Genomic DNA, 24,635 nt, shown 5'->3' with positions numbered 1-24,635 from the left:
CCAGAGTCGGCCACGACTGGACCTGATGGTCAGGGGTCCCTTTACCTTTAAGGCAAGAAATACTCTCCCTTGTTATTTCTGTTTTTGTTATTATTTGGGATCTTTCGACAAAGGGACAAAGGTATATAACCTGAATTTATTCTTATTATTGTCATTGCAAACCTTACTGTTATTGAAGTGTTAAGTAGAAGTGGTGTTCCTACCAATTCTATTTTGACTGTGACATTTGCTGTAAACCGCCTTGAGATTTATAGCTGGAAGCAATAAATAACACCCCCGCTCCTTCCCCATTATTATTATTATTATTATTAGGGGGCGGCATTTATGGTGCAGCAACCCTCCTGCCCTGCTGCCGCCTCTCGCCCTCGCGGCGCAGACTGAGCGCCAACCATCCGGGAGATACTGATCTCTTTCTCCCGCTTCCCGCCTCCTTCGCCTCGCGCAGCCGCAGTCGCACGCTCCCGCCCTGCCCCCGCCTCATTGTCGTCGGCGTTGGGGGCGTGTCCTCCGGCCGAAGGCGCGCTCGAGGCACCTCGGTTCTTTTCCGTCCACGCTGCCGCCATGTTGGTCACGTGAGCGGAACTGCCTCCTCCTCGGCAGCAACGGTACCCTAGCAACCGTTACCAAGGGCCCCGGCACGAAGAGGCGGGGAAGAGATGGCCTTTTAGAGGGGGCGTTTCGGGCGAAGGGTTGAGGTAATGTGAGGAAAACCTGGGGGTGTTTGGGGGAGAAAAGAGCGGTATGGGGAAAGGCTGGCTAATCCCTTTGGAGAAGGGCGGTGAGGGAGGGGGAAGGACCCGCAGGAAACTAGGCAAGGGTTACCATGGCAACCCCCGCTTGCCCCAGTTTAGGGGAAAGGGCTGACTTGGGGGGATCGCTCTGGCATCTGGCGGTGCGAATCTCCCCCTTAAGGAAGGGGTGGGGGCGCGGTTCCTGCCTCTGGTAGTAGGAGGGGCCCCAGGAGATGGGATCCGTTACCGTTTTATTCCCTTTTGAAAGCTCAGTACTGTAGAAGCAAACGTGGAGAGACGGAGCTTGCAGCCAACACTTTGACAAGAAAGGGAGAGGAAGAAAGGTCTGCATAACAAACAGGCTGCAGCAGAGTTGGGCCTTTTCCCCGTGGGTGGGTGAAGGGGACACCCTTCAACGTGAATGTGAATTTTCCCTTGGTATAGTAGGCTGATTTCCATGTGTGTGCACCACTCTCGTGGCTTCACCAGTGTTCATGGTCACATCCCAGCCAGGCAAAGGAACTCAGAATGTGAGGGGCAGGCCCTCTAGAGAAGGGGGTTTGGTGTGGGGAAGTGTCTCCGGGGCCAGGAGTGCTAAAAGTGGGAAGGTGTTTTTTTATTGCATTTGCATCAGGGCAGTTTTTTTGTTCATTTTGCTCTCTAGAGGTAGACTGCTGCAACACACAAATATTTCATCTGTCAAACCTACAATAGAAGCAGAATGCAACACCCCCACAACCACCTGTCTGAGGTTTTAATTTTTTAAAAATGTTTTTGCAATGATTTTTTTGACTCGTGTTTCATGATGCTGCTTTCTCTCTTCTGCAGATAGCTACAAGAGTGCCACTATGAGTGACCAGCTAAAATTTATTGTTGAGAAGCTCAACAAGGAGCCCTTTAAGAAGAACTTCAATTTAATCACATTTGACTCATTGGAGTCAATGCAGCTGTTACAGCTGCTAAATGATGTTCTGGGAGAGATTGACCCAAAGGTAAGGATGGAAAATTACGATGTTGAACTACAGGTGTCAAGAAACTTGCTGATTATTAATTTGTCTCAAAGGTTTATATCCCGCCTTTATATCAAACGATCCTCAAAGTGGCTTACAGTAAATTATAAGAATACATGTATCTTAAGTTGCCAGGCTGGTGGAAGGGGCCAGACAAAGTGTGTTTCCCATTGGCTCTGCAATTCCAAGGCAGCTGGCGACCCTGAGCATTATTTCTCCCAAGGATGGGGTAGCAAACACTACAGCTGCTAATTCTCTCGCCAGTGCAATGGATGGCACTAAGTTATTGGACCCAACTTAGTAATCTTCATTAATTTCAATGGGTTTACTCAGCCAAGTGTAAAACTTGGTTGAATACTACCCCAGATTCAGAACAAACCAGGAGCTTAAACCAACTTCAGACTGTGGTTTAAGATCATGACCTATTCTGACCTTCTAATCATAGTTTCCAATAATGGGAAGCTACAGTTAACTGAAGACTTCCTGGCTTACTGTAGCACACCAAGAAGGGAAGAGCGAAGGGGCATTTTTCCTGTTTCAGCTTATTAAACAGATTTGATTGCCAATGACATGTTTATTCCAGCATTCTTTTCTCTTAGTGGCAAACAGATTCCTATAGAAAGCCCCCAAACAGAACTTGGGTGCACTAGCCGTTTCTCTCTTGTGTTCTCCTGCAAGTGATACTTGGAGGCACACTACCTCTGATACTAGAAGTAATATAGGTATCATTATACCTTTATCCTCCATGAATTTGTCTAATCCCCTTGAAGTGCCGTCCAGGTTGGTGGCCACCACTACATCTTGTTGCTGGGTCTGGCGCTCTGATTTGACCTGCCTTCTGTTACTAGGCGTGACTGACCAGTCCCCCATGATATCACCACTATCCCCCAATAACTTCCAGAACAACATTGCATTGAAATGCTTACCTTTTTAAAATGTATGCAGCCACAAATTAATGGATAAACACTCTGGGCACATAAAAAATGAAAAGGTCAGAGCCAGCCTGCCTGCCTGAAACTTGGGGAGGGGGAATTGAGTTGCAAAGGCTGATAGTGGCCTGGATGAAACCTGCCTAGTTATATGTGCAACACCTCACTTAGGAGTTTCTACAGTGCACTAATCATTAATTAAAATCCATTCTTCTTTGCTTTACTTGTGAAATGAAGCTTTTCTTGTTTATTATGCCTTGGTTATTTTAAAATTTTCAGCAAGTTGTTGACATTAGAGAAGAGCTTCCAGAGCAGACGGCTAAACGGATGTTGAGCCTTCTTGGCATTCTTAAATATAAACCTCCAGGAGGCACCAGTGACTTGTAAGTATTTATGTCCTGTTGATAGTTGTACAGTACAGCCACTGTTGAAGCTATCTGAACCTGTAAAAAGACATAGAATTAACATATAATCAAATCATCTTGTCACTTACGGGAGCATCCTATTGTTAACCAAGATGTCATGCCTTATAGCTTTGACTTGTTTGCCTATTTGTACTAAATTTATTTCTTATCATCCAATCCTTGAGACATCTCCACTTTAAGAGTGAATGTGTTTCAGGGAGCACTGTCAATTGCTTAAAAGTTAGGTATAAAGTTGAATTTAGAATAGTCCACACTGAATGTGGAGTCCCTGAAGGTGTGCTTTCTGTTAACCTTCCAGAGGCTGCAAGCTTATACACATCTATGAGAAAATATGTCTAGTTGCTTTTCAAATATTTATGATGTGTTGTAACTTGCTCTTTGTTGCTGTATTCCTTGTTTATTCAGTAGCGTCTTTTCATGATACTGGGCACTAGAGGGTGCTATTGCATTAATGTTTATTTTGTGTCAGCTCCCCTATCCTGTAGGTTTACATTCTAAAATAGAAAATGCAGATTCAAATGAGCAAGAAAAATATAGTGCTCCCTAGTATAATCTTACTAAATGCCAGCTTACATCTATGTGTGGGACAAACGGCTTGCCTTTGGCAGTCAGTCAGATGATGGATCTGGTGCAGAGGCCTTCTCTTCACATTTGTATGATTCCAGGGGAACAATTCCAGCTTGATTGTCTGTGTCCCATGACAGGCAAAGGTGATGGAGGAGGATAGGGCTTTGAGAAGGGGGCAGTAAGGACTAAACACTGGTAGCACAGAAACAAAGCAGCTTTGCAGGAAATGTAGAATTTTTTCAGAGAAGGTGGGTGGTGGCTGAGGTGATGTGCGTGTGACTTTGTGTGGAATGGACTAAGATGGGAGAAGTAATCGAGGCAGAAATGGACTTGGGATAGGGTCAGAAGCAAGCTGGGCCAAATTAATAGGAGCCTAGAAGAGGCCGGACGGAAGAGTTGGAAAGGCTTGACCTCAAGTGGCCTGCAGTTTCCCTGAACATGCCGCAGACAAACCCATAATACTTACTCTTTACTACACATTCTTATGCACCTCTTTCCTTATTATCCATTTTATTTTTATGCTGCTTTTATGAAGTTGCTCTTTCTAGTTTGTTTTTGTATGTGTGTGTGTGTGTTTTATTTTTACTTAAGCTGCCCCGCTAATGGATTGGAGAGCAAAATATAAAATTTAATAAATGAATCCTTCCCTGGTATTCTTCTTTCCTTCTCACGGTTTAATAAAATTTGAAATTCTGCAAATTTTGAAATCTATAAACTAAAAAGTTTATTGTGCTGGTTAAGAAAATTTGTGGAGATTTGTTCTTACCACTGTTCTGTAGTTGAAGATTTTTTTGGAGCAGTACTATAGAAGGTTAAAAGCCCACGTCTAAGCATTTTACTCTGAATTAAGTCTTGCGATGGTCAGTTTTGCATGCTTCCAAGGGTTTGCGTTGAAGACAGTTTGGAACTTAGTTACTGCAGAATGCTGCTACTTGGTTGCAGAGTGATATGCCAATTCAGAGTTTTGTTCTGCCCTGGCTGAGTTATTAACTCCTGAGCCTGGTTTAAGGTGTTGTCATTGACTTATAAAACCCTAAATGGCTCAGGGCCCATATACTTGACATAGCACGTCTTATATTGATGGGCAATGCCCAAGGAACAGGGTATAGGACCCCTGGACGGTCCAGTCGAATTTGACTATGTGGTACAGTGTTCATCTTTGCAAAGTTTGCTTTGCAGGTCCTGTGGCCAGTATGACTAAACCACTTCTGGCGCACAGAACACCGTGACAAGTGCCAGAACGCATGGAAACGCCATTTACCTTCCTGCCACCTATGCATCTACTCACACTGGTATGCTAGGTTGCCAGGAGCTGGGACAGAGCAAAGGGAGCTCACCCCGTTGTGCAGATTCAAACTGCCAACCTTAAGATTGGCAAGCCCACGAGGCTTGGTGGTGCCACCCACAGTGCCACCTGCGTCCCAGCCCAAGGAACAGTGACCTTGTAAAGGTGTCCTCTCACCCTTTCTCTGGAGGTTCCTAAGTCTTCATAATTGCTTCAGTTTCTCCAGTTCTTGAATGAAATTTTTTTTTGCTGTCTTGAGGATGTGTTTAGCTGGATTTGATCTCATAAGTACAGTCTACGGAAATTTTAACTTCCTGCTGTTGTAAGGTTTTCAGTGATTTTATGGTTTTATTTTGCTGTTATATACTTTGTGTTTCATGTTATATACTTTTGGTTTGTTGTATATTTTAAATGTGAACTACTTTGTGATTCCAAATAAATAGTACAGTTGTACCTAGTTTCTCGAACGGAATCCGTTCCGGAAGTCCGTTTGACTTCTGAAAACGTTTGTAAACCAAGGTGCAACTTCCGATTGTCTGCAGGAGCTTCCTGCACTCAATCGGAAGCTGCGGAAAACATGTTGGACGTCCAGGCTCCAAAGAACGTTCGCAAACTGGAACACTCACTTCTGGGTTTGAGGCATTCGGAAGCCAAAACATTTGAGTCGCAAGGCGAACCAAGGTACCGCTGTATATAAATTGATTTGAACAAACAAATGTGTTTTAGGATTGCAGTCAAGACATAATTTCTCAAATTTCTGATTAATGAGGCACACTCCTTTTCTGAATTAAAAACAGGGATACCCTAAACACTTATACCTGTTAACAGTGCTGGAGCACATTAGTTGCATGCAGAAGACCTTAGGTTCAGCTCCTGGTATCATCAGGTAGCATGAGGAAAATTCTCAGGGATGATTCACACCCTGGCCGGCACTTTCTTGATCTCCTGCCCTCAGGTAGCAGATATAGAAGCATGATTAGTCATACCAACAGGGTAAAGAACAGCTTCTGTCCATGGGCTGTTAGGCTGCTGAATGAAAAGATAACAACAGGGCAACTGACTTTCGGGTTTGGTGGGTGTGCGTCAGCAAACGAGGGGAATTAAGACTAAGAGAGCTGAGTGGGGGGTTCTCGTGTAATCTCACTGTATACAAGTTGTACAAGTGACAATAAAGTATTTCAATTTCAGTTTCAATCTTCTCCTGAGAAAGCCACTGCCTGTTAGAATAGACAGTACTGGGCAAGGTGGATGAATAACAAGGCCTAATAATGTATGATAGCTTCCTATGTGCTCTCACAGAGAAAGGCCACACTTCTGTGTGTCTGCCGAGTCACTGCTTTAGCATGACTCTTTAGTGGAAGGTGGCCAGCCCAGAGCAGCAACTTGTGCAGAGAGGCATCAGCCTGCTTTAAAGGCAGAAAATTCTATTGCATCTTTGCTCTCACAGTGATTGAATTATCCAGAGCAGTGACTCATGCAGAGACACAGCAGGCAGCCACAACCATGGGCCTGTATTTAAAGGATGCCTAGAGTTCAGGCTTGTTGGATCTATTTTGTCTTTTACTGGAAGCCTAAGATCTAGAAACTACTAGAGTCAGGTGGGAAAGATTCACAGTTAGTACTGAAGAACTGGCTTCTTCTGAGCACATTCTGAGCTTAGGAACGTGTTTTCAGTACCAGAACTGAGTTCATGCTCCTTTCACACAAAAGCACGCTTCTGGCTATCCCAAGCTTTCTTAATTCAAGCAATATAATTTAGGGCAGTGGGGTGAGTCATTTTGCACTGCTTTGTTAAATTATTGGCATGAGTTTCTGACTCCCAATCTGTTGCAAATTGCTCTGAGATCTAGCAGATGATCACATTCTGCCTTCTGGTGTACTTGGGACTTAGAGAGGCCTTTTTTTGTTTCCCTCACAACTAGGGAATGATTCAGTTAAGAGAAAGATCTGTGATCTACACTGTCCCTTGACCATGCAGGGTACTCAATGGCTGTAGGGAAACCACTGTCTTTCAGCTTATCTCTCACAAACACAATCTGTAAATTGAATGTCAGGAGCCACAGTGCTCTGGTGACTCTGTTGCATGTCTGGCAAAAGTAAACACAGCTGGTCTGGAAGTGACGTGGTACCCACGTCCATTCACAGCTGGGTTCAAAAGCTCCAGTCGGGATGAGGGCCTGGGGAGAAGTGACATCAGCCATGTAAAAGGCCCACAGAGGCAAGCACTGTCATCCAAATGCTTGTTTTGACCTTCTGAAGTCTTAAATGATTGGGGGGCAGAATATCTGAAGTACCCACCTGCTTTCTTAGGTAAACATCTGAGGAACTGTTTTATATCCCCCTCCTCAATCACTTAGGTGGCATAAGTGAGCATATGACTCAGGGTCTTTTGGGTTATGGTGACATGACTGTGGAGCAACCTCCTCGGTCAATTTTTGCCTTTCGGTTGCAGCTGTGGAATGTTATCACATTGATGCTGCTACTTTTTAATGTGGTTTATCTTTGGGGGGGCAGGATTCTTTTGTTTTCAGTTCTGTTGCTGTTTTTTATTTGCCTATATTTGCAGGTTGTAAAATGCTTTGAACATTAGAAAAAGAGCCAAGTAAATGTTTAGTATTAATTCTTCATCTTCTACTAAGCACTCAAGGGTGGGGTGGGGGCTGCTGCTTATGTTTGCTTCAGACTTCTTTTCTCTCGGTAGAGCTTGATGTCACTATTATTGTTATTATTCAGGAGTACGTTCCGCCAGGGTTTAGTCATTGGAAGTAAGCCTGTCATTCATCCTGTCTTGCACTGGCTGCTTCAACGGACAAATGAGCTGAAGAAAAGAGCCTATCTTGCACGGTTCCTAATCAAAGTAGACGTGCCAGCAGAGTTCCTTCAAGATGATGCTGTGTCAGATACCAATAGACAGGTAGCATTTGCAACACATTTCTTATCCAGATTGTATTTCTGTAGTAATGTTGGTTAAAACCGTGGCAGGTTTCCTTGAATGGGTATAAACCTTATATGCACTGGGAGAATCATGCCAAAAGCATATTAATGAAAGCCTTTAAGGCTGGTCAAATACAGAAAGCCAGGATAACCTGTATATAATCTGGATGCATTTGCTGCTCTCAAGAGGGGTCAGTGAGCTTTGGTTGTCCCCAGATCACTGAAGCTTCACCTGTATAGTGTGTTGGTGGGTAGAAAGTTTGGAAAATGGCAGCAGAAATAGTGCATTGCTTTGGTGTTTCCTCAAGTGTGTGCGCATACTAGGTAAAGCAGGAAAAATTGCTCTTGCCTTGCATGGAAGTTAAAGCAAACATTTTCCCCACATTGATAATATCCAATTGTAAAATTAAAACTAAACAAACACTGCCTTTAGAGCAGGGAATGCAGCTTGTATATTTATTCAGTGTGTGCCACTCCTAATTTGTATAAAGATACAGCTCCACAGTTTCCATTATGTAAAATGTTTCCAATAATCCACTGGCTTCTCCAAAATAGAAACTATAATAATACACCACACTTAAAACAATATGTGAGGGTTTTTTAAACGCTGTTAAGAATGAAGAGATTTTGCTGATAATATTTGGTTATTTATTTGTGTAATATTTTATGTTATGACCTGAGATAAATTATTTAAGCTACGTATCATTACAAATTTTGTGTGTGTGTGTCTTCATTTTCTGCTAGAGTTTCTTACATACAGAACAAACATGGCTTCACACAATTTCTAGGCCCAGAATTAAGCTACATTAATTCTGATGGTTATGACCTGCCCACTGGTCTGCTCACCTGAAGTTAGAGGAAGCACCTTTTGATCACTGTGAATGTACATTATTTCATTTTTTCAATAAAAGCTCAGTCTAGGGAGTCTGCCCAGGGGCACCAATGAAAACCTTAGCAGGCCCTGGGTTAGCAACTCCTGTTATAATTTAATGAACTCTTGACACTGCACTGTTAACATCAATCCTTAGTCTTCCTAGAAAGAATTTTATGGGGCAAAAGTGCAGTTACCTTCTAGGAGATTTCTGTGAATGAACGTGTGATGTGGTCACCTTGTGTATTTTTCCTGGTACTGAGGAACGCTCCCTGTTGTTATTAGACAGCAACATTATCAGAGACTATGTCTGTATAATCAGTATTGTGTGATTTCCACAATCAGGACATAGCGGACTTCTGTTGTTCAGAGCAGTTGTCCCTCTAATTTTGTGTTATACCATGTTCTCCCTAGTATTCTCTCAAAACTGAATGTGTGTCCACTGGTGTGTGTGTGTCAGCTTAGCAAACCCTGAGTCATATCATTTGTTTTAGAAGTTTACTCTTTTTGCAGTATGAAGAGCTGATGGAAGCATTCAAAAACCTACATAAAGAATGTGAACAGCTGAAGACATCTGGTTTCTCAACTGCAGAAATACGAAGGGTAACAAAGAGGGAGACATTGCACATACTGTATATTTTTAGCTGTGCTTTTGATTTTTAGATCAAATATTGTAGCAGCCACTATTTTGATTAAATTGATTGTATTGATCTTTTAGCATGGCACCCTGTGCTTTGGAATTCACTGTTTGTTACCATTAGGCAGACACACTCACTATATTATTTAAACACCTGATGAAAACTTTTTTTGCTTCAAAAGCCTATCCAGACACATAACTTAGCCTTTGTTTTTGAATTTTGTTGATTTTATCTGGGTATTATTGACAATTCTTTTGATTAAATGGCCTATTATACATTTTCTAAATAAAATAAATGCATAATTTAGCCTTGCAAGTATGTCTACAAATGTTGCTACCTGCAGAAGAGGGTGGCTGATTTTTTCTTCTTCTTGACTATTTTGTGGCTGTCTCTCAAAGCAGGTAATAAGAGTGAGACTCAGTCAAATATAACTGATACAGCAGTTGTCACTTGTCTTTCTCCCATGAGGGCTTACTACTAAGAGCATTTCTTAAGTCTTCCCTCTCACAGGTAGCTCATTCAAGAGGTTCAGCTACTTTTCACGTAAACTGCTAACCTAGCCTCATCTAACCCCCTGTAAATGCTCTTGAAAAACATCATTTGAAAGGCAATATATACATTGATTAATAAATAAAATGTAGTTAACCAGAAAAGCATCCAAAGGGACATAGTCACCTTATGTTCAAAGCAAATTTTATTTCTAGTCCATCTGCCCACTCATAACTTTGTTACTTTATCTGCCCCAAAAGACATTGCTTTTTTTTTTCAAGGGTATTGAGATTCTATGTGTTGAATGACTTGAGGCAGTTTGATCTTTTATCTTCTTTGAAGCACTAACAAATTCTATAGGATCTGAAGAGTACCTCTTTGAATATGTTGATTTGACTTTGATTAACCTGTACAAAACTAAGAGGTAATATAATTAAAATCCTGAGCATAAGTGATTCAGTTACATGAATATTATGATAGAGTCTTCTCTTAGTTCCAGGTGTGTAGAAAAATAACTGATTCTGGTGTGTGTCATATTTTTTCTGTGTTGACGCTTTCTAGGATATCACTGCTATGGAAGAGGAGAAGGATCAGCTGATGAAGAGAGTAGAGCGTCTTAAGAAGCGGGTAAGTGAGAGAAGCAAAGCTGTGGCATTTGGATGTCATCATCCTTGGCTTGCAAGTTGGACTGGGGAATGCAAACAAGGATTAAGACTAACATGTTGCACGCCTTGGGAAGGAATCAAATGGCTAACCGGAGGAAAGAGAAATTTCCCCTCAGGCAGCAGTCCAAAACATTTAAAGGCCTTGCTTGAGTCCAACACTTCAGTGTGAGCTCGAAGAAGTGTGGCGTATGGGGAGGAAGTGTGGTGTGAATCTGTGAGACACCTGATCACCCTAATTGATTTCTCAGCTATGTAGCAGTTAACTTGCTTTGCGTATCCTTTTACCGTAGGTGGAGACAGTGCAGAATCATCAGCGGATGCTTGAAATGGCAAGGCAGCTCCGAGTGGAGAAGGAGAGGGAGGAATCTCTCTCCCAGCAGAAGCAAGAACAGAAAAATCAGGTATCTGTGCAAAAGCATGCCACTTAAATTAAGGGTGTTTTTCCCCAATAGAATAAAACCTAACTAATTTTTGTAAATAAAATTGCATTTGGCTTTTTTAAAAAATGCCAATATTGTCATTGGATGATGACACTCCTCGTTTACAGAAGTTTAAAATCTAGTCTTGCTATGAATTTCTATTTAGATTCTGGAGAAATTGGGGGTGTCATGGTTGTAAATCCATGTATGCTTCTGGATACCAGATGCTGGGGACAAAAATCAGGGAAGGTTCTTGCTTTGATGTCACTGCTTGTGAACTTCCAGAGGTATCTAGCTGGTCATAGTCTGAAAACAGGATGCTGGGCTAAATGGACAAGTTTCTATAATGGTCTTCAAAATTTAACTCTTTGGTGCAGTGATAATTGGAACGTGATACATTCATCTGATGGTGGTGTGGTCATCTGTTGACCTTTCCGATAGACATTTCTAGCTGCATGCTTGGTCAGTGTGGGCCAAAGGTTTACCAGGCCCACCAAGCAATTCCTGCTCTTGGTTTGCTCAATGGTACAGCTGGTTGTAGCACTGTCTTGTCAGATCTGCCATCATAATGCTTTCTAATTACTTCCTTTTAAAGGCTGAGGGAAGGGGTATATTGTGTGCATTCCCAGCCTATTCAGTAGGGTTTGCATAGATGTTTCCTCCCTTTTTGCAAATTGCTATTGTGTATTTTTGTGTACGTTTCCAAAGATTAAGCTTATTAATAGACCTGTGCATATTTCCTAAGCTTTTTCATGCAGAGCAGAGGCTGCAAAGAGTCCAACTCCAGCTAAAGGATATGCGTCATGCAGCAGTAGATTCAAAGCCAGAAAGTAAGTAGGAGTTCTAAAATGTTTTTCCCCTCCTTGTCTACTGCCAAAAACCTAGGATGGACTTTTTAAAAGTCAAGAAAGATAAAATTTATACCCTCCTGAGTTTACATTTTCATATTAAAGGTTTGGCTTGATGTAAGTGTACAGATTTTTGAAAATCTGAATATTGCAGATAAGATCTGAACATGACTATATTCATGACTGATGAGCTTTTCATTGCTGCTGTTAATAATTTTATACTAACCTTTTGATCCATACTTTATAAATGAAGCCAAAATGTGGGCAACTATATCTATTGCCCTGTTCAGGGAAGTTTTTAATGTGTGACATTTTAATGTATTTTTAATCTTTGTTGGAAGCTGCCCAGAGTGGCTGGGGAGGCCCAGCCAGATGGGTGGGGTACAAATAAATAATAATAATAATTATTATTATTATTATTATATGTGGGGAACTACACCTGTTCATATATGTCTGCTTTTACTCTGGTCTCTGTCCTTCCAGAGTAGCAAAACCATAATAGTGCCATGTGCTTTGATGGCTCTGCTATAGAGGGAGGGATGGGACAACAGGGGCCTCTCCATTGTCTCTGCTCAGAGTCAACTGCCTCTTGATTCCTCCCCTACCCAAACTGTTTCTGTTTAAGTCAATCCTTAACAAGGACTTTGTAATTTTAAGGATCAGTGCATGAGATTGCTTGTTTTTCCTCCTCCGTCCCCATACATTTTCCCTTTTATGTCATGTGTTTTAAAATGTTAACTTGTGGGCTGTATCTTTCTTGTATCTATTATTGGTTTAATTGCTCTTATGTAAGTTGCTCTGGGAACATTTTCGATGGAGGGGCAGTGGAATACTTCTAGTAAAATAAATAATTGAATTGTAATAAGCAGCTAGAAAATACCAGATATAATCTCTGGCATTATAAGGGATGGTGAGACTTTTGTATTTCTATATATACTTATCTTCTCTTAACTCCCAGAAGCATAGCTGTCAACCTTCCCTTTTTTTGCGGGAAATTCGCTTATTTCAGCACCATTTCCCGCTGCTTCCCGGATTGTTAGATATCCCGTAGACTGTGCCCAGGACAGGTGAGGCTGCTGATCCCTTATTTTCAAATCCGAAAGTTGACAGCTATGCCCAGAAGGACCCTATTCTGTAATATACAATGCAGAGGTGCCTTGCAGAGCCACTGTGAAGCACTGAAGAAGATGTAATGGAGCCAGAACTTCCCACTATTTCTCTTGGCCAACAAGGCCCTTGAGGTGTAGGGAGGCCAGTGTAAGAGAATACATTTGGTTTTTTGAATGAGTGGGTGCCAAAGTGTATTGTGCAGGATACAATTTATGTTTAAGGCTAGTTGGTCCTGCAGGTAGGACTTCAGTTTCAATCAATAAGCCCTCTTTGACCACAGCTATATCAGACTGCCTGCTTATCCTTATCAATGTCTGTCTGAGAGTTGAAGATTTAATATTTTCATCCTCAACTAATTCTGCTCACTTTCCCCCTTCCCTATCGGATTATGGTATTTTTTTATGCAGGAGCAAGAGGAGGACACTCTAATTTTTGCTCTTGACTGAGCACTCATATTGAAATGCTGTGTAAATTCCTAGCCAGTACCACTTTGATCACATTTTTGCTGTTTCATAGTAAGCGAGAGAGAGGTTTATTTTAAGGAAAAGCTTTAAGTCCTAGTTTTCAGGCACTCCTCCTGATGACATCAGTGTGCAATTAATAAGAGAAGCCTAAAGCCCTGCCAGAACATTTTGCCATTAAGAGTTATTAGTAGCTTTAAAAAAACAAAAAACAAAACCCAACAACTTCAAGTACATCAGCTGAAAGATGACGTATTGTACGATTTTAAAAGTTAAGTACTGAGTGCCATCTGTTCCTCCTCGGTTTATATGAGGCCTGCCATCCTCTGCATAGTTTCTCAACTGTAAGTTGTGCTGAGATAAATGGGTCTTTCCTGCAAGTAGTTGATGATAAAAATGTACTGTCATTAAGTTGAATACCAGTTGGTTATGATCCACCTAAAGTTAAGCATTTTAAACTGTCATTGACTTCTGAATGCTGTGAGGTGGTTTCTGGTTAGTGTGACTGGCCTGCTGTCAAGGCCCTGATCTCACAGTGGAGTGGTGAGAGAGAACGAGCCACACACATGACTGCTCTTAAGTGATTGCTGCCAGGCATTGTGGAGTCCAAATGGCAATCTTGTTTTTCTGGGGGAGCTCCGGGCAATGAAACAGGCAGGAGGACAGCTGGAGTAAAACCTGGTGTAAGTCTCAGGGTAGCAACAACTGAACACAAGTGAGAACACGACCATATAGTGTTGATGGCAGCAAAGACAACTTACTTCTTGGTCATTGAAGAAGTGTAACATGCAGGAAAGGGTCAACTCCTCATGGAGGTATAGTCGGCACTGACTGATAGATCAGGTAGTGGTGGCCAGCTGAAAGGGGAGGGAATCTCCCACCAATTGTCAGCCTTGACTCTACCCCTAGTGAGACTTGGAATCCCACCTTTGCCTCCTGGCATGCAGTTCTGCCTAAGTTCCATTTGAAATTAAAGACCTTTCAATGCATCTCATACATTTTGGATTGCCCCCCCTGAGCTATGTTGTTACTCCTTTACCGCTAACTTAGTGACATGCTGTTGTTGGCAGTAGGGTTTGCGCACAAATTAAAAACACTGCTAGACTCTGGATCTCAGAAGACAAGTGTGTCTTGAGCTCTGCTGCTTGCAATTTTGTTTGAAGATATGCATTTAGCCCGTGTATTGGGAAAGCCGCTGAAATTTCTAGCTGGGGCAAGTTGATTAGTCAGGTCTAGTCAGGTCTGAACAAGCCACTAATTCACTCTTCCGGGACCTCTCTTATAACCATAAAAAATTTGAACGGAAAACATGATGAATCACTATTAACAGCTTTTCACATATGTCACTGGCAAAAATGGAACTCAAATAAGCTTAAGGCCCTGAGCCAAGCACACTATACAGCTTTCGTGCATAGTCTAAAAGAAAATGTTTTTTTAGAAAAATAAAAAGCTTCTGAAGTGCATAATGGAAAGACCTAAAGTGCTCTCTATTATTTTCCCTTTGGCTTGAGAGTTTGTGAAAGGCAATGTTTTCAGAAAAAGTTCAATTAAGCTGCCAAAATGAGAGAGAGAGAGAAAAAGAACTAGGTAATTCCTTTCCCTATGTGACTAATTCCACAAAGTTTGAGAACATTTTACTCTATGTGAAACATCCAAAGTAGGCTAGGCATCTGTTGTTCTTTGTGTGCACTTAACCAGTTAGTTTTCACGTTTTACCTTGTGTCTCTGGTTTCTGGCATCAGTGGAAGCTTTAGAACAACCTTCTTCAACCTGGTACCCTCTGGATGTTTTGGACAACTCCCTTGAGTCCCAGTTGTAATCCAAAATATTCAGAGCAGACATATCAGTGTTTACTTTAGAAGCCTTTTTTAAAAAAGAGATGTTTCTAATAGTATGTTGTATATATTCTGCACTCTAATATCTGTTGGAGAGATCTGTTGTTACCATATCTCATGTTTTCCTTATATGAAAGTTACAAATGCCTTTTTTTAATTCATTCATCTCCCCACCTTCATTACATTTATATTCACTTTTCTATTTGAAATCATATCATCATTAAAATACTGAAAGGCTAAAACACAGCAGCTATGAACCAATTCAGCATAAAAGGAAACAATATTTAAAACAATGACCAGGAGTTACAATTAATCCACCAACAGCTATCGAAAGGAATGCTAATAAAATTGATGTCCTTCGCTTACTGGAAAAGATTGAGCTAAGCAAACATCACTTGGAGGCATATTCCATAAACTTAATGCCACAAAAGAGAATGCCGTGTGTGTGTGTGTTTTCACTTGGCAAGTTAACACTTTCCCCCTGCCTGTGAAAGCACACCTTTAACCAGCTTTAAAACAGGAAATTTGCAAAAGACCACTGCTTTAAGGCAAGCTCCTTTTATATTTATTGTTCAAAATATATTTTGGAAAGTTGTTTGTTCTCTATGCATTTGGACACCTCTTAAGATATTGTAACCAAATTTCGCCTGCTTGTTCCTGAGATCAAGGAGCAGGGTTTTCTTTTCTATGTTTGGATACAATTGGATGCCATTTTGAATTCAAGATGGCAGCCTGAACCTTCAAAAATGGACTGACGTTGGGGGTTCTTAACATTCCTGAACAATCCTGGGTACACAGCTGCTAGTTTAAAATATTTCTGTGCTGCCCTTCAGTTTACCAAAATTCCCATGTGGTCTGACCAGCATCATCAAAACAATATCATGTCTGTTTTTAGAAGCAGAGAACAGTCTGTGCTCAAATTGAGAATCATATTTGCACATTTAGAATATTCCTAACATAGAAAAGAATACCAATTGGCGATTCCAGAACTTAGGCATCCAATAAGCTTAAGATTAGAGCATGAATGAGGGAGAATGTACATTGAGCTATCGGAGTATAGTATTCCCAGGAATGACACCAATTTCAATTTAATGAACTTTCGCATGAGAGTCTGTATGTGACAGCCCAATTTGTAGCCTGATTCTCAAGATCTTCCATCCACGCAAGCCTGGGTGATGTTAGGGGAACTTGAGTTGTCAGTTGTCAGGGCTCCCATCCCAAATGCTGTGACAGAGGCTGTTATGTGCAAGTAAGAAAGCTTTATTCAAGGGCTTACAATGATACAGGTCAGGTTACAGGTACATATGTAGTTAGGGAGTTCGAGAACAGCAGCAGGAGTCCAAGAATGGACAAGCAGCCGTGGCCCTCCACCAGCTTTTAAAGCTGAGAGGTGGTGCACTCACGAGATTCTCTCTATGAGAGTGGGGGCACTTGGAAGCAAGTGCTTTTGTGAGGGGCATGGGTCTGTTTCCAACAATGAAGGTGGCTCCAAGTTCCTGGTGATGGGATAGAGGTCAGTCTCTCTGGCTGCTGCTGCTCAGCTTCCCTCCCTTGCTAGTCCTCCCGTGCTGCAAGGGAACCATCCCACTGTGTGGATGGGACAAGACAGGGAGCCAACAAGACTGCCTCTATTTCCCCAGCTCTGAAGGCAAAGGAATGGGAGCCCTCTTAGGCTGTTCCCTGCGGACAGCATCCTCCTCCTGCTCACCTTCCTCACCTGTCACTCCCAGCCCCATGCCAGACGGTATTGAGGGGTTCGCAACAGCAGTGTGCCTTGAGGACCATACCTATACTCAGGATTGCCAGTGAACCTGAACATTGTAGCCCTGTTCTGAATAGATTCCTGGTAGGATTGCTCCAACCTTTTCCCTGTGACATGCCTGCTCCACCCCGTCTGCATTTCATACATTCAGCTTAGCCTTTGCATAGTGGTTTACACATAGAGAGGACCTATGTGACTGATGTATACACCGTAAAATCTTGGACATTCTCGTGATAGTCCTTTTCTGCTGGATTTTGAGCTGGTGTGACGTACTTGATTAATGTATTACAGCATTTCTCAACTACAATGAGGAGTGACCTACTGTTAAAACCTAAAACATAACCCTTCATACCACCCCTGCAAATATTAAGAAATTCATAACCAAATCACAAGGTGGCAAGAATTCAGGCCTGCCTGGAAGAGAGGATTTGTATAGCTTACTAAGTTATATGCTACTAGGTTGTGTTTTCATCCATAGACAGTGTAAATTGCAGCTCAGGAGACTCCTTGTTTGCAGCAGTGTTGCATCCTTTTCTGTTGCCTGGGACATGCCTGGGCAGAGCACAGAGGGTCAATAGAACCTGCTGCTCCAGGCCAGCCAACGCGGCCAAGTGCATGCACACAGGGTGCAAAGGGCTCATGGAGCCCACACATCCGCTCAGCCCTGGCCACTGGAGCCAAACAGGGCTGTGTTGTTGTTCTTCTGCCTGCCCATGCAGGGAGGAGCCTGGCCAGCCAATGTACCCCTTGTTGTGCAAATCCCCCCTAACACTAGCCAGAGGGCTAGGGGCAGTGCAACCAGGCCAGGCTGAGACCCAGAGACCCCCGGTGTCAGGCAGGATGGGATGGGGATCCTTGCATGGGGGCACCTAGCTCGCGCCCCCTAAAAATTGTGCGCCTGGGGCTATGGCACCCCTTCCTCCCACTATGCCCCTGCTTGTTTGTTGGTACAGAAATAAATGTATTTGACTGTTAAATACTTTTGCTTAAACTACAGCTATTACAGCATTAGACCAAACTGACCTTCTCATTGCTTTATTTAGGTATGTGTTGATATTGTTTGTTTTGGTTTTCCAGGTTTAATGAAGAGACTGGAAGAGGAGACAAAGTTCAATACATATTTGGTCTCTGAAAAATTTCCTAGAGAACTGGAAATAAAGAAACAGTCGCTGTACTTTTTGCAGAAAGTAGCTGCAGAGCCAGCAATGGGCCAGTCTGATCTCAACGAACTTGAAACCAAAGTATGTTGACAGGGAGAAAGTTCAGTTCCCATGTTTAAGGGCTCAAAAACATCTGACGAATTCATTTTAGAAGCAGCTATTTCTTTGTGCATCTTACTCGCTCCACTCTTCTGGTGGTTGGTCTATAACAGCGATGTCCAACTCCCAAGAGTCTGTGATCTAATCCCACTGTAAAAACACTGGCAGTGATCTACCCATTGGATTGATCAAAGGTGTTGAGCTTTTGGGGGGGAGGAAGACTGGTATATAACATGGGACACCTGTTTGCACTCTGCTGGCTGCTGGGTTGTAAGAGACAAGAGCACTTGGAACCCTGTTCATTGCATGAACATTTGAAGGTTATTGTGTCATAGTAGTTGTGGGGAGGGAAGTGTGTAAATAACCTGTATGGCATCTTTAATAAGAGGGCATTATAGTACTGCATGCCCCAGCTGAGGCAAACAGATTATGTTTTGAGAGTGGGCTGAATGTATTTGAACCATAATGTAAAAGCGTATGTGACCAGACTCAGCGTGTTTTCTGCTGGCCTGTTGTCAGATTTTTGTTATCCCTCACTACATCCATCAATATTTTAACTTGTTCTCTGCTTTAAATCATAAGGAAATTATTTTAACTTTTTTCAAGAAACTCCAAGGTGCTCACTAAAATACACATACAGATTATTACTCAAAGCTAATTAGGAAATTACATTACTCATTTTGCATTTCAAAAGGTTATTTCTTCACAGCCTTATGTGTTAGAGTTATGTCCTCTCAGGGCTTGCAGGAAAATGGAGAAATAGGCTCCATATATTTCTGCAATAATTTGAATGCTGAGTGTGATTGGCATTCGCATTGAAGTAATAACGTACACGGTCTTTTTTTTGTTTTAGATACTAACATTATGACTAATTTGGCATAAAATTTAGCATAGCAATTTTCCTTCTTATTGCAGCATTTGAAATGTTGAAACCTAGAGCTTGTTAAGGCTTGCTAATTGACTGCAATACCTCGGGTTAAGAACTTAATTCGTTCTGGAGGTCTGTTCTTAACCTGAAACTTTCTTAACCTGAAGCACCACTTTAGCTAATCGGGCCTCCTGCTGCCGCCACCGCACGATTTCTGTTCTCATTCCGAAGCAAAGTTCTTAACCCGAGGTACTATTTCTGGGTTAGCGGAGTCTGTAACCTGAAGCGCCTGTAACCCGAGGTACCACTGTACCGTTTCTTCTGTGTTTGGGGGAAATCTAAGAAGAGGTAAAAGAGAATACAAGATTTTTCACATAGATGATCTTGAATAAGCTCCAGATATGCTCTGACATTGATCAGAGATGTAGTAAGGGAGCTAGGAAGCACCCCGCACATAGACACAACCCAAATTGGCCCTGTGAGTGAACAAATCCTTCTCTTTTTTTTATTAGGTTCACTGGAATTTCCCTTCCTTTTGCAGGTGTGCTGAACTTGTGGTGTGAAAGAGCATAACTGCTCAAAAATTTTAAAAAGTAGTGAATTCAGTATTCTGAATTCAAAGTTTTTGAGGTTTTCAGAGAATCACTAGACAATTATAAAACATCCATAACGTTGCTGTTAAGGCTTCAGTTATGAGCTAAACTGATGGCCTCAAAACATCAAAACTGGGTTGGGATTAATTGCTATTCAAGCTATTTTTGTTGGTTGCAAAAAAACTCAATACTTTCAGTGGGACTTACAGCACAATCCTACATTCAACTAAGTTCAAGGGGGCTTACTCCCTGGCAAGTGGAGAGAGGACTATCACCTTAAGTCACAACTAATTCTGACTAGATTGGAATCCACATCATTCGGTGTTCCTCAAACTATCAAATATATTTTAAAAATAGAAATTAGACTTTGAAATCTAAAAATAGATCTAAAAATAGAGTCCACCTTTTGGTACCTCATTTTTAAAAGGCTGAAATTGAATATGCACCACAATCAGAGATTTTGTGAGCATCAAGGCACTCAAAAAGTTCCTGCATTTGTACGCTTACATATCGGTCTGCTCCCTCCACCTCTCGCAAGGGGGTGGGGGGCAGGCAGAGATCTGTGTGTTTGTGTTCTTTCCTCCAATTGCACACCTTCAAGAATAGATCAGTTTTTGCACCCACACAAGGTGAGACTGGCTGTGCCTTGATCTCCCTCTATCAATATCCATTCATTGGACTTTGGCTTACCCCAAGTTTGGGAAACCCTGATCTAGGGCATCCCATATACTAGAGTGCTTAGTTGCTTAATCATTCCACATTTTTAAATAGGTATTTTAAATTAATTTTTCATTAATAACAGTCCAGTGCAGACCACATTAATACAATACCAAATCATAATACAATCAAAAGAGCCATTTATTCAGTTCCGAATTAAACATTTTTGGATGACTTTGCGTGTTCAGTTTATCAGGAGTTGATGTTATTCCTTGGTCCTGCTCCAATTCTCTTAATTAGTCCAAATACAACAGTTCCAATCTTAATCCTTTATTTTAACAGCCGCTGGTGTGATGACTTTCATTCATATTTAACAAATCCATATCCATTTACTTGCAAAGGGAATTTATCTCCTGTAACTTTCTGTGTGAAATATTTGTTTACATTTGTCCTTTCCTTCATGTTGTAATCAATCAGTCCTCTTCAACATTACTCCTCCTTCAAGGACTCAATTATCATTACGCCACAGCTTCTCCATTTTGCTTTTTCAAAACTGAAAGTATTCCGGTGTCCAGCCGTGACTCCTGGCAGACTTCCAGCATTGTCTTCTTTGATCCTTTCTGATTGTCTGACAAGCTGGTGTGTCGCCAAAACCATAATAAATCAGAGTTAGAGCCCTCTTTAGAAGGTAATGTCACAAATCATTACAGTATTTTACACAGTCTATTGTTCAAGTACTCCGTAAAGAAAATTATAAAGTTCTTGTTGAATCCCTCTTGCATTCCATTTATAGTTGTAATCCATTAATAATTTCATTCCATTAGTAATTAATTCTTCTTCATTGAAGGCTTGCCGAATCATAAAACAACAAATATAACGTAAAAAGAGAACAAAGGCTCCCCTTCACTTACATAGCAAGCCAGTTACGAAGAAATCCTCTCCAGATCAAAACCTTGGCACTCAGTGGCTGATTCATTTAGTAGGTTATCTTGTCCCCTTCATCCACAACATGCCTGTTTCTTAAATCCAAATTCAGATCCATCTTAAAAAACAGGAGTACCTCTGCTCATGGCGACCACGTTGGAGAGTTTCCAATATGTGCAGTGCTATGCACTCAACTTCCCTGCCCCCGCATTCCATCGGAGCGAGAGGCAGTTATCGGACAATCCATGGAAGTTCTCCCGCCTAATGGGGGGAGGGACTTGCAAGGCTAATTACTTTCAGATTATCCTTAATTAGCTGCACGGCCAGCATCCGCTATCGTGGGACCTGCTGTTCGCCATGGCGGCAGCACCAGAAGTCAGTCATTCCACATTTATGTCCTGCTGATAATTTTGCAAACATAAGAGCCCCAACATTCTGAACTCTCTCTCCAGTGAGGCCCACTTAGCTTCCCCTCTGATGTCCTTTCATACAACTCATCTTAATTCGTTTCATCTGTTCTTCAATTTGATTTGATTGATTGAATTTATATACCACACTATACCCATATTTCAGGGTGATTCACAGAACAAAGTCAAAATATAAAACCACGAAACATATAATCAAAATAAAACAACTCAATAACCCCCCCATATATAATTCTACAAATATAATTATTATATATGTAATATATGTAGAATGCAGGATATAAATTGAAATCAGAGAGAGAGAAAAGATCCCTGCTGGATCAGCTCAGAGCTTTATCTTGTCCAGCATCTTGGTTTCCCACAGTGGCCAGCAAGATGCCTCTGGGAAGCCCACAAGGAGGACATGAAGGCCATGGCGGTAGGAACACTCATGTGACTCATGGTAACAGATCCCCTGTCAGGCCTTGATTTAATGTATACTATTGTTGTGTATGGCACTTCAAGGACTCTTTTGCAACAGAACTGCCTATGCACCAACTGAATGTCCAGGAATAGACTTCTGGGGGTTATCCCAGGATACCTCTGGGCTTCCTGGACATTATCCCAGGGCATCCATTTTATATTCATGAACTGGAGCTGCAAATGTCCCTTTCACACAATGTCTTCATTCATGAAACTCCAAAAGAATACAAAGTCCTTAGCAATTGTATATTAACTCAGAGTCTTTTGTGAGTTCATTCCAAATAAGTTTCCCCCATCTTTGGGTGAAATAGTTGAATGCATTTGTCAAAAGAATTGTGGGTATAATGGCCCAGTTTGCACGTCACGTCAAGCTGTAATTAAACTAAACTAGTGCATCCTGCTGAAACTGCAGATACTTTGCTTCTTCCCTGCTTCTACAACTGCCAGAAAACAATCTGCAGTCTGGCTTGTTTTGTTGTTTGAACGGGGCTCATGGTTTGTGTTTTTCTCCAAACAAGCCAAGGTTTGTTCTTTGCTTGGGGGATGCAAACTACAGCCCAGCTTCAGATAATGCAACAGAAGGAGTGCAGGAATAGTGAAGCACCCACGATTTCAGCTATTATAACTGTGGTTTAACGTGATGTGCAAACCAGGCCAACAGAATTCTATACTCGCTCTGCACTGATATTGGAAGGGGAAAATAAGCACCTCCTATATGAGGATGTTGATATTTAGAAAGCTTTCATGTGCAAAGCCATGAGCCTCTGAGAGAACTCGTTTCCAAGGTCTGTGTCATGATATGGTCTCAAAATCTTGAGACATTCCTGCAGTAGAGCAACTTTCAGAGGGATAGCCATGGTCTTTGTTTTGCAGCAAAACCAGCAAGGAGCCTTATAGCACCTTAAAGCCCAAAGATATGTTGAAGGAACTACAAGACTCTTTGTCGTATAGCAGTGTGCCAAAAGTGAACAAACAGGAATTGGGGAGTTTTTGCTATTTGCATCCAAACTGGCTGCCTAAAGCAGCAGCCTAGTGAGCGAGAGTGAAATGGAGTAGCTCTGTCCTTGCTCTGATTTCTTTTATTTTAACAAGTGTCTTGATTTATATCCAGCCATCCCACAGGGTTCAGGGCAGATTACAGAAATGGGCTGTGAAAGAGGAGCATCTGTGTCTTTTCAAAGCACAGTTAAATCGCAAGAAATTGTTCTGGGGAAAGAAAGAGCCTGGAATTTTAGACGTTTAGTCTAGTTATTAATCGTGACTGAATGAAAAGTTCACAGAGAGAAACACTTTGCAGAGTGGGTCCACCAGCGTCTTTGCTTTTTGGCTCAGAGAGTTTGCTTGCTAATAAGGAATTTAAGCTTTTGGACTGGGAGGCTGAAGGGAACGGTGATATTTAAATAAATAAGGAGTAATTGCTAATGACATGTTTCCAGACACCCTGTGTGGTTTTGGAAAAGTCCTGGAGCTGCTTTTTTAAAAATTAGATCTGATACTGTGCTTGAATCCATTATTGACGTTTGAAACAATTTCTGGAAGTCTCTTCTGTTGCAGAGCAATAAAAATGACATAATTTTGCATTGGCTGTGAAAACCTTTTCTCAGATGACAAGCGTTCTTCGTGTTTTAATCTATATTTCAGATAAATGAGGTCAACATACAAATCAATCAGTTGATTGAGAAGCGGATGATGAAATATGAACCAATCGATAGTAAATTTTCAATGTATCGACAACAGGTGAGAACAAAGTCTTCTCTAAAGAGAAATGTTATTTTGAAAAATCATTTATTTTTTATTTATTGCATTTATACACAGTCCTTCATCTTAAGATCTCAGGGTGGTTCACTTACCTTATCGTGAGCAGCCAACTGCCTGTGAGACTTTGAATTTTGCTTATATTTTGATTTACAAATTTGAGAATCAACCCATCTATATAATGTGAGACAGCTCCAAAGTCAGTGGTCAAAATGGACTTGGACTTGGGTACATTAAAAAGGTGGACTTGGGTACATTAAAAAGGTGGGATATCTGGTTGCGAATGTGACCTGCAGCATCTTGTTTAAGTGAGTGATGTGTTACAAGGTTAAGAATGCTACATAATGTGCTGGTACAAGAGACCAGCTGGCTCCTAATATAAAGTGCTGACGTCCCTTGGATGAGCCATTCCAGGAATTCAGAGCGCTTCCCTTGGTCAATAACATATGGCAGACTCCTCTCAGCTCCACAGGGCACTGTCGTCGGCTTCACAAGATCACCCCATATGTTTTTAACACAATTTGTCACCATGGGCTAGTTTGGAGAAGTGAAAGGCTTGGATACCGTAGAGGCTGAATCACCATAGATAGGCTATAGAAAGCTTTTTAATCCGGTGAGTGGAGGCTGTTCTCAAAAACTGCCTACACTATTGCTGTATAATCCATGTTTTAAATAAGAAAAAACAGCAGGCTTGTGTTTAATTTTTAGAACTC

The 24,635-nt window shown here is 41.6% G+C and overlaps 1 protein-coding gene across 2 annotated transcripts in view; it reads left to right on the top strand.

Moving 5' to 3' along the window:
- The first annotated feature begins 507 nt into the window (after window positions 1–507).
- The window catches only part of IFT81 (intraflagellar transport 81), a 48,459-nt gene continuing 24,331 nt past the window's right edge, over window positions 508–24,635 (top strand). Inside the window, exons 1-10 of one of the 2 annotated variants that reach the window (XM_083590134.1) lie at window positions 508–695; window positions 1,560–1,723; window positions 2,950–3,053; window positions 7,681–7,861; window positions 9,266–9,355; window positions 10,441–10,506; window positions 10,835–10,945; window positions 11,709–11,793; window positions 18,057–18,220; window positions 23,809–23,904. In XM_083590134.1, coding sequence (XP_083446260.1) covers window positions 1,580–1,723; window positions 2,950–3,053; window positions 7,681–7,861; window positions 9,266–9,355; window positions 10,441–10,506; window positions 10,835–10,945; window positions 11,709–11,793; window positions 18,057–18,220; window positions 23,809–23,904 — 1,041 coding nt within the window. In that variant the 5' untranslated portion in view covers window positions 508–695; window positions 1,560–1,579. Of the gene's footprint in view, window positions 696–811; window positions 1,076–1,559; window positions 1,724–2,949; window positions 3,054–7,680; window positions 7,862–9,265; window positions 9,356–10,440; window positions 10,507–10,834; window positions 10,946–11,708; window positions 11,794–18,056; window positions 18,221–23,808; window positions 23,905–24,635 lie in introns of those variants that run through there. The other variant, XM_083590135.1, reaches the window with a different exon arrangement.

The sequence above is a fragment of the Podarcis filfolensis genome, assembly GCF_964270895.1.
Source record: "Podarcis filfolensis genome assembly, chromosome: 16".
NCBI lineage: Eukaryota > Metazoa > Chordata > Lepidosauria > Squamata > Lacertidae > Podarcis > Podarcis filfolensis.
The sequence above is the reverse complement of the archived record's forward strand: the minus strand, read 5'-3'. Positions and strand labels throughout refer to the sequence as shown.